Source organism: Arachis ipaensis, chromosome B05, assembly GCF_000816755.2.
Source record: "Arachis ipaensis cultivar K30076 chromosome B05, Araip1.1, whole genome shotgun sequence".
NCBI lineage: Eukaryota > Viridiplantae > Streptophyta > Magnoliopsida > Fabales > Fabaceae > Arachis > Arachis ipaensis.
The window spans coordinates 22,582,915-22,593,306 of NC_029789.2; the positions used below are offsets into that span (position 1 = coordinate 22,582,915).

General features: G+C 38.6%; 1 protein-coding gene across 1 annotated transcript; it reads right to left on the minus strand.

Moving 5' to 3' along the window:
- LOC110271948 lies at positions 3,338–3,931 on the minus strand. The gene is made up of 2 exons (XM_021123668.1): positions 3,689–3,931; positions 3,338–3,544 (listed from the first exon to the last, which is right to left on the minus strand). The coding sequence occupies exons 1-2, from the start codon at positions 3,929–3,931 to the stop codon at positions 3,338–3,340; spliced, it is 450 nt and encodes a 149-aa protein (XP_020979327.1).

The window sequence follows — 10,392 nt, forward strand, 5'->3', positions numbered from 1 at the left end:
TTTAGATATGAAATTACTACAAAAATTACAAAATATTAATTCAAGTAAACATAATTAAAAAAAAAAAAACATTCAAACAAATTTGATCCAATATTCAAAGTTTTTGAATGTACTCATGCTTTTGAAAGCTAAACCAAGCTTAAGCTAAGGATTTTCATTCACTACCGGCCTATAGTCTCAAACTCGAATACATCTATTTACAAAACAAAAATCATTATCACTATACTAAGGCCTTGTGTGTGTTTGGATTGGTTTAGAACCGAAGTGGTTATTGAAAAATAAACAATTTGTCTAAATGATGATGCATATTTTACCAATGTTTTTATAAGGTGTAAGGCATATTTTTTATATAGACAATCTAAGTTAGGTCCATTAGAAGGCTCAATTTTATGGAAATGGATACTATATGTGAGCTTTTCTTCGATATGGAATTAAGGGGGATTAGACATGTATGTGGGGTGTAACACCCTACCACACTAAATTTTACGCTTAAGTCGTAAAACAGAGGTGGTGTGGTATTACGACCTCTAAAATAAAATGAGTACATATAATAGTAGAAGAATTGTAATATGCTAGGAGCCTTGAAGAATAGAGGAAGCAAAAATCGCGAAATAAAAGCGCAACGCTCAAGGAACAAGTTAACCTGCGCGCTAAGAAAACCATAACTGTTAAACATATGATAACAGAAGTAGGAATAAAGTGCCAAAGATACAAAATAACAAGCTCCTAACTCAGTCTGCGAAGTCAAGATTGGCCGGAGAATATTTACATATATATACATACATATCCAAAACCCAAAAGTACATATACACAATCCTGCCTCTCCATAGACCTCTAGGAGGATCAAAAGAACAAGATATGCGGAGAGAAAACTGAGTACATATATATATATATATATATACATCATAGCATAACAAAATAGCCCTGTAACCACTCCGCTTCAAGAGTCCAGACGCCTAACGAGATGTCTCTCGACCTGCATCTGAAAAATAACAACATAGTATGGAATGAGAACCGGAGGTTCTCAGTATGGTAAAGGTGCCACACACATAATATATAAGGTCCTGGAAATGCCAAAGGCAATCGTAGAACGCCGACACTCAGATTATAGAGCTTAAAGTATTAAACAGAAGCCATAAAAGGTGGTTTTCTAAGATTACCTAAACTTGACTTAACTTAACCTTAAATCTAAACCCCATATTGCCGTTCCTCCATACCTCCACTTCCTTCAGTATTTCACAGACAGTTAAGCAGATATAAGCAAGCACAAGAAGGTTACAAATACAGCAAGTAACAATTACACATTTAACATGGCAAATACAGTTAGGCACACCCAACTAATGCACAAGCAAGTAATTCAAGTAATATGCAGATGATGCATGCCTGCCCTATGGCTAATGAGGCTCATCTGTCGGTTATCCAGCCAACCCGACAAGTCTGAATTGTCCTTAGACTGTCCCCCGACGTGCATCCCCAAGAGTCTATGCATAGCTTTATCTCAAATAATCAATATTACTCAATGGGGGGTAACATTCCCGGGAATTTATATAGTGCCCGGTCACACTTACGTCGTAGGGTCAACAGAGTATCGAGTTTTCAACCTGGTACACGTGGTGGCAAGTCACGGCAATTAATCCAGGAAACCTCGTATCTTAGATCATTAAATTATTCAAGCCATATAAATAATTCAATTATAATTCATCAACATCCACATCATTCTCAATTGTATCTCATTCATCATCATACATCAATCATATTCAATCCTTATCTTTCATTATCACACCTCCCATTCCGTCCATCAATAGTTCCAATTCAAAAGATAATTCATTCTTTTCTAAATGAATCAAATTTAAAACATGCTCATTTTCTTAATAACTCAAAATCAAACCATATAACATTTGAATCTAAATCTTTTTAAATAATCATATAAACAAAATCTCTAATTTTTATAAAATTTCGGCAGCATCTCCTCTAAAACTCGAATTTTGCCACCCTTTTCGGGTCCAAACCTGCTTTCTTTTCAATTCAACATACCATTCCTCATCATCATAACAATCACCACAATAAATCTACCTCAGATAAACAATTATACTCATACAATATTCAAATCCAACAACCCAAAATTCAACTAAGAATCATAGTTCACAAATCCTAGGCTTTTAACACAAAATACCTCATTATCACAACAACCTCCACAATAGTTATACCTCAAATCAATAATTCACCAAATCATTAGTTAATCAACAAGCACCAAACCAACCATGTTCATCAACAATAACATTCAACCATAATTCTCTCCAAATTAACATAACAACATCCACCATCCAAAATTAATAACTAATTATTCAATAAACTTCAACCAAATATATTCATCAACAAATTACTAAACATTAAACATACACCTGCATTCCAACTTATCCTATGGTCCTCTAGCCTAAGTTTTCACAGAACATTATATATTAAATGCAAGAAACCTAAACCATACCTTGGCCGATTTCCACGTAACGACCAAAGCTATTTATTCAAAACCAAGATAGCCCCTCAAAACTCAACTAATCCGCTTCCTCCAAGTTCCAGTATTCACAATTTCAAGCTCCAATTATTTATTCACAACCTAATACACATTCATAACACATATATATCCAATTTAATACTCAAAGCTCAAATTCAATGAAAATAAAATAGAATTATCGTATCCTCACCTTACCCAAGCTTCACATAAGCAAGAATGAACGTTTTTCTCAAGCTAATTGGATCCTAAAACATCAAAAATCAAAGAAATTCAACACCCCTTCTCAAAACTCGAAAATTGGGGGAAATGAGAGGCTGAAGTGGAATAGAAAGTTACCTATGAAATTGTTCCGGTAGAAATGTAGAGCTCAACGCGGTGAACGCGTGGCCGCAAACGGTGCGGCGATTGGAGCTCGAACGGATGAGTTACGGGATTTGGAACTTTGCCGTAAGGGTTCGGCGTTCCTTTCCTCTCCCTGGAGCTCAGCTGCGTCGTTGAGAAAATGAGGGAAAGAAGAGCCCGTGGCTCTTTTTAATGGGCTGATCCGGTTGGACTGATAACCCGGTTTGGGTCCGGTTCAACTGGTTCGGTCCTTTTGGTCCAATTTTGGACAGTTTTCTTCGAAATTAGTGTCAAAATTCTCGTTTCGATGAGCTCTACCCTAATTTAATATAATATTCACATTTCTAATCCTCCTTATTAAAAACTAATTTATTGACTAATTATCTACTAATTTAACCGGGGTTTACATCCTACCCACCTAATAAAGAATTTTGCCCTCAAAATTCAAATCTAGTTACCTGAAAAGAGATGTTGATAGTCCTTTCATATATCTGATTCGAGCTCCCAGGTATGTTCCTCGATACCAGCTCGACTCCAAGCTACTTTTACCAACGATACTTCCCTTCCGCATAATCGTTTAATACTGAAGTCATCAATTCTCACCGGAATTACTGGGAGTGTTAGATCTTCTCTTACTTGGATTGGTTCTGGTTCCAAAACATGACTTACGTCAGGAGTATATTTCCGAAGCTGTGATACATGAAACACATCGTGTAAATTCGAAAGATACGGCGGTAAGGCAATTCTATAAACCACTGGTCCAATTCTCTTTAGGATCTTAAACGGTCCAATATAACGGAGATTTAGTTTCTTAGTCTTAATAGCTCTTCCCACTCCAGTGGTTGGTGTAACTTTCAGAAAAACATGCTCCCCTTCCTCAAATTCCAAAGGCTTTTGCCTCCGATCAGCATAACTTTTCTGGCGGCTCTGGGCTATAAGCATTCGACTACGAATCTTCTTTATCTGTTCAGTAGTTTCAGCTATCATTTCAGGCCCTAACAAACTCCTTTCTCCAGTTTCATGCCAACATAGTGGAGACTGACATTTTCTGCCATACAGAGCCTCATATGGAGCCATTTCGATACTTGCATGGTAGCTATTATTATAAGCAAACTCTACTAATGGCATATATCGGTCCCAGCTCGCCGGCTGGTCCAAAACACAAGCTCTTAGCATATCTTCCAAGGTCTGAATAGTTCTCTCTGATTGACCATCTGTCTGAGGGTGATACGTAGTACTCAAGCTTAACTGAGTCCCAAATGCACGTTAAAAAGCTCCCCAGAATCTTGATGTAAAGTGAGGATCTCTGTCAGATACGATAATAGAAGGCACACCATGCAACCTGACAATCTCTTTGATATACATTCGAGCCAATTCCTCCATTGTGCAACTTATTCGGATAGGAAGAAAGTGAGCTGATTTTGTCAGTCGGTCCACAACCACCCAAATAGCGTCACAACCAGACCGGGTTCTAGGCAAACCTATCACAAAATCCATTGCGATACTCTCCCATTTCCATTGTGGAATCTCCAAAGGCTGAAGGGGCCCTGATGGTCTCTGATGCTCAATCTTAACCTTCTGACACGTTAGACATTTAGATACATGCAATGCCACATCATTCTTCATACCTGGCCACCAGAACATCGCTTTCAGATCCTGATACATTTTAGTGCTCCCTGGGTGAATTGAAAACCCGTTCTTATGAGCTTCCTTCAAGATTCTCTGTCGCAGGTCTCCAATATCTGGCACAACAATCCAGTTCTTGAACTTCCACAAACCATCCTGTCCTTCTGACACTCTCCACTGTTTCCCCTGTTCGACTGCTGGTAATACCTTACGTAACGCTTCACTATCTCAATGAGCCTTCAGAAGTTCTGATTTAAAATCACTAGAAATTTGCAACTGACTCAAACACAGGATTCCAGATTCTTCTCTAACTCCCAATTTCACACCTTGGAATGCCTTCAGTAACTCTTCCTCCCGTAGCATCATCCAAGCTGCATATAAAGACTTCCGACTCAAAGCGTCCGCCACAACGTTCGCTTTTCCTGGATGATAATTCAATTCAAAATCATAATCTTTCAGAAGCTCCATCCACCTCCTCTGACGCATATTCAACTCTTTCTGCTCAAAAAGATACTTCAAACTCTTATGGTCTGAGAAAACATGAAACTTAACGCAATAGAGGTAGTGCCTCCAAATCTTTAAAGCAAACACAACAGCAGCAAGTTCTAAATCATGTGTCGGGTAGTTCATCTCATGCGGCCTTAACTGCCGTGAGGCGTATGCTACAACATTCTGGTGCTGCATCAGAACACACCCCAACCCTTTTAGAGATGCATCACAATACACTTCAAACGGTTCACTTGGTTCAGGTAATACCAATACAGGTGCAGTAGTCAACCTGTGCTTCAATGCTTGAAAACTCTCTTCACATTCTGGAGTCTAGATAAAAGGCGTATCCTTCCTAGTCAATTTAGTTAAAGGTAAGGCGAGCTGTGAAAATCCCTTAATAAATCTGCGATAATACCCCGCCAAACCTAAGAAACTCCTGATCTCTGTCACTGAAGTTGGTCGCTCCCAATTCACCACTGCTTCCACCTTAGCAGGATCGACAGTTATCCCCTGCTTACTCACCACGTGGCCGAGAAACTTCACTTCACTCTTCCAGAACTAACATTTAGATAACTTAGCATATAACTTCCTATCTCTCAGAATTTGCAGCACAGTTCGCAAGTGATCAGCATGTTCCTCCTCAGACTTAGAATAAACAAGAATATCATCAATGAAGACAATAACAAACTTGTCCAAATACGGTCGGAAAATCCTGTTCATATAATCCATAAATACTGCCGGGGTATTAGTTAACCCAAAAGACATCACTGTATACTCATAATGACCATAACGCGTCCTGAAAGCAGTTTTCGGAATATCCTCATCTCTAACCCTTATCTGATGATACCCGGATCGCAGGTCAATCTTAGAAAACACACCGGCACCCTGTAACTGATCCATTAGATCATCGATTCTAGGCAATGGATATTTATTCTTCACAGTAATCTTATTCAATTGCCGATAATCGACACACAACCGCATACTCCCATCCTTCTTCTTTACCAGTAACACTGGCGCTCCCCACGGAGAAACACTTGGTCAGATAAAATGCTTACTCAACAGATCTTCCAGCTGAGCTTTCAATTCAGCCATTTCTAAAGGTGACATCCTGTAAGGAGTAATTGAAATTGGACTGGCTCCAGGCACCAACTCAATTGCGAATTCCACTTCCCGGTTAGGTGGAAATTCATTAATATCATCCGAAAATACATCTGGAAATTCAGATACAACGGGAATCTGCTCTAAACTCTGATCATCACCTGATACTCCTGTAGTTAATAACATAATACCCTGACATTCGGTTCCAGAACAGTTTACTATCATAGAATTCAAATAGTAACTATTCACCACAACCGGTGCTTCTGACCCTTCTGGCATAAACTGTACTGACTTCTCAAAACAATCAAGCAAAACATGATTCTTGGATAACCAATCCAATCCCAAAATGAGATCAAGACCAGTCACAGGCAAACAAATCAAATCATGCACAAATTCACGTTGTTGTACTCGAAAGGGAACTTGTGGACATCCTATCCTAGTCACCATAGCTTCATGAGTAGCATTATATACTTTCAAATCATAACCTAAAACCACCATTCTCAATCCTAATTCATGGGCCTTTTCAAATGCAATAAATGAATGACTTGCTCCTGAATCAAATAAAGCATTTAAGATTTTATCAGCCATTTCACAATTACCTCTAATCAGTGTCTCAGATCCCTCAGCACCAATGGTAGAAGTGGTGTATACTCTCCTCGGCTGGTGCACCCTACCAGTCTCATACTTCTTCTTCTTAGGGCAATTACTGGCTATATGCACAGGCTGTCCACAGGAATAGCACACTCCAAGTCCTAGTCTGCACGGAACTCCAGGATGATACTTTTCGCACTTCTGACAATTCAGATCCTGCTGTGGCTGCTTCCCAAATCTTTTTCCTTGACTAGCATTAGTATTCGGCCTTCTGTAATTACCTTAACCCTGAGTCTGCTGCAGAACAAAGCCTCCACGCTTGAAATTCCTACCTCTCGGAGCAAAGTTCCTCCCTGAAGGCCTCTGAAAAGGCATCCTCAAACTCCCTTTCTCTAATGCCGCCTTCCTCACACAATCCTCAGCCACCCTACTCTTATTCACCAATTCAGAAAACACCCTGATCTCCATTGGGGCAACAAAGCTCAGAATATCACTCCGAAGACCTCCCTCATATTTAATACACTTCCATTCAGCAAAATCTTCAGGCGCACCTTGACAGATACGAGAAAAGCGACATAAATCCTTAAATTTGCTAGTATACTCAGCAATAGTCATTTGTCCCTGCTTTAACTGCATTAATTCAAGTTCCTTGGCATTTCTGGATGAATTAGGAAAGTATTTCTTATAGAACTCTGTCCGAAAAATCTCCCAAGGAATTGCAGCACCATCAGACTGCATGATACGTCGTGTTCCCTGCCACCAATACTGAGCTTCACCTTGCAACTGATAAGTTCCAAATTCAACCCATTGCTCTTCAGGAACCTGTTGTGCCTATAACGCCCTTTCCATAGCTTGAATCCAATTATCTGCATCAGTGGGATTTGAAGTTCCCCTGAAGGTCGGAGGATGAACTTTCAGAAAGGTAGCAAGTGTCATAGGACCGTCCTCATTATTAGTGTTCCCATGATTACCCTGATTTATTTGATCACCCAATGCCTCGGCTGTTGCTTGCATAGCTGCAGCCATATTTCCCAGGGCAGCCATAAAGTCTACTGGATCAGTCCCTGTGGGGGCAGGAGTAATGGTGCCTGTCCTACCTCTACCTCGCCTGCGACCGCGTCCGCAAGTCGACATCTGGTCCCTATACACACCAAACAAGTGATATTAAGTTGATCAGTCTCAATATCGCAGGTCTAATGCTTTAAGTTCCAAATGCATGCTCACAAACGTTTATGCCATATATATCAATCAGATATCCTAATAGCACATACACACATATACAGAGAATGCACAGAAGTACAATCAGTCCGTCTTTCAGGCTCTATAGGAACGAACTACTCTGATACCATAATTGTAACACCCTACCACACTATGCTTTACGCTTAAGTCGTAAAACAGAGGTGGTGTGGTATTATGACCTCTAAAATAAAATGAGTACATATAATAGCAGAAGAATTGTAATATGCTAGGAGCCTTGAAGAATAGAGGAAGCAAAAATCACGAAATAAAAGCGCAACGCTCAAGGAACAAGTTAACCTGCGCGCTAATAAAACCATAACTGTTAAACATATGATAACAGAAGTAGGAATAGAGTGCCAAAGATACAAAATAACAAGCTCCTAACTCAGTCTGCGAAGTCAAGACTGGCCGGAGAATATTGACATATATATACATACATATCCAAAATCCAAAAGTACATATACACAATCCTGCCTCTCCAAAGACCTCTAGGAGGATCAAAAGAACAAGATATGCGGAGAGAAAACCGAGTACATATATATATACATCATAGCATAACAAAATAGCCCTATAACCACTCCGCTTCAAGAGTCCAGACGCCTAACGAGATGTTTCTCGACCTGCATCTGAAAAATAACAACATAGTATGGAATGAGAACCGGAGGTTCTCAGTATGGTAAAGGTGCCACACACATAATATATAAGGTCCTGGGAATGCCAGAGGCAATCCTAGAACGCCGACACTCAGATTATAGAGCTTAAAGTATTAAACAGAAGCCATAAAAGGTGGTTTTCTAAGAATACCTAAACTTGACTTAACTTAACCTTAAATCTAAACCCCATATTACCGTTCCTCCATACCTCCACTTCCTTTAGTATTTCATAGACAGTTAAGCAGATATAAGCAAGCACAAGAAGGTTACAAATACAGCAAGTAACAATTACACATTTAACATGGCAAATACAGTTAGGCACACCCAACTAATGCACAAGCAAGTAATTCAAGTAATATGCAGATGATGCATGCCTGTCCTATGGCTGATGAGGCTCATCTGTCGGTTATCCAGCCAACCCGACAAGTCTGAATTGTCCTTAGACTGTCCCCCGACGTGCATCCCCAAGAGTCTATGCATAGCTTTATCTCAAATAATCAATATTACTCAATGGGGGTAACAATCCCGGGAATTTATATAGTGCCTGGTCACAATTACGTCGTAGGGTCAACAGAGTATCGAGTTTTCAACCTGGTACACGTGGTGGCAAGCCACGGCACTTAATCCAGGGAACCTCGTATCTCAAATCATTAAATTATTCAAGCCATATAAATAATTCAATTATAATTCATCAATATCCACATCATTCTCAATCGTATCTCATTCATCATCATACATCAATCATATTCAATCCTTATCTTTCATTATCACACCTCCCATTCCGTCCACCAATAGTTCCAATTCAAAATATAATTCATTCTTTTCTAAATGAATCAAACTTAAAACATGATCATTTTCTTAATAACTCAAAATCAAACCATATAACCTTTGAATCTAAATCTTTTTAAATAATCATATAAACAAAATCTCTAATTTTTATAAAATTTTGGCAGCATCTCCTCTAAAGCTCGAATTTTGCCACCCTTTTCGGGTCCAAACCTGCTTTTTTTTCAATTCAACATACCCTTCCTCATCATCATAACAATCACCACAATAAATCTACCTCAGATAAACAATTATACTCATACAATATTCAAATTCAACAACCCAAAATTCAACTAAGAATCATAGTTCACAAATCCTAGGCTTTTAACACAAAATACCTCATTATCACAACAACCTCTACAATAGTTATACCTCAAATCAATAATTCACCAAATCATTAGTTAATCAACAAGCACCAAACCAACCATGTTCATCAACAATAACATTCAACCATAATTCTCTCCAAATTAACATAACAACATTCACCATCCAAAATTAATAACTAATTATCCAATAAACTTCAACCAATTATATTCATCGACAAATTACTAAATATTAAACATACACCTGCATTCCAACTTATCCTATGGTCGTCTAGCCTAAGTTTTCACAGAACATTATATATTAAATGCAAGAAACCTAAACCATACCTTGGCCGATTTCTACGTAACGACCAAAGCTATTTATTCAAAACCAAGACAGCCCCTCAAAACTCAACTAATCCGCTTCCTCCAAGTTCCAGTATTCACAATTTCAAGCTCCAATTATTTATTCACAACCTAATACACATTCATAACACATATATATCCAATTTAATACTCAAAGCTCAAATTCAATGAAAATAAAATAGAATTATCGTATCCTCACCTTACTCAAGCTTCACATAAGAAAGAGTGAACGTTTTTCTCAAGCTAATTGGATCCTAAAACATCAAAAATCAAAGAAATTCAACACCCCTTCTCAAAACTCAAAAATTGGGGGAAATGAGAGGCTGAAGTGGAATAGCAAGTTACCTAT

What these genes read in the sequence shown, in the direction of transcription:
- LOC110271948 (XM_021123668.1), bottom strand. Translation starts at nt 3,931, where the DNA reads ATGGCTCCATATGAGGCTCTGTATGGCAGAAAATGTCAGTCTCCACTA. An exon ending in AAGTTACACCAACCACTGGA is followed by an intron (nt 3,545 to 3,688) that starts GTGGGAAGAGCT and finishes CATGTATCACAG; the next exon opens with CTTCGGAAATATACTCCTGA.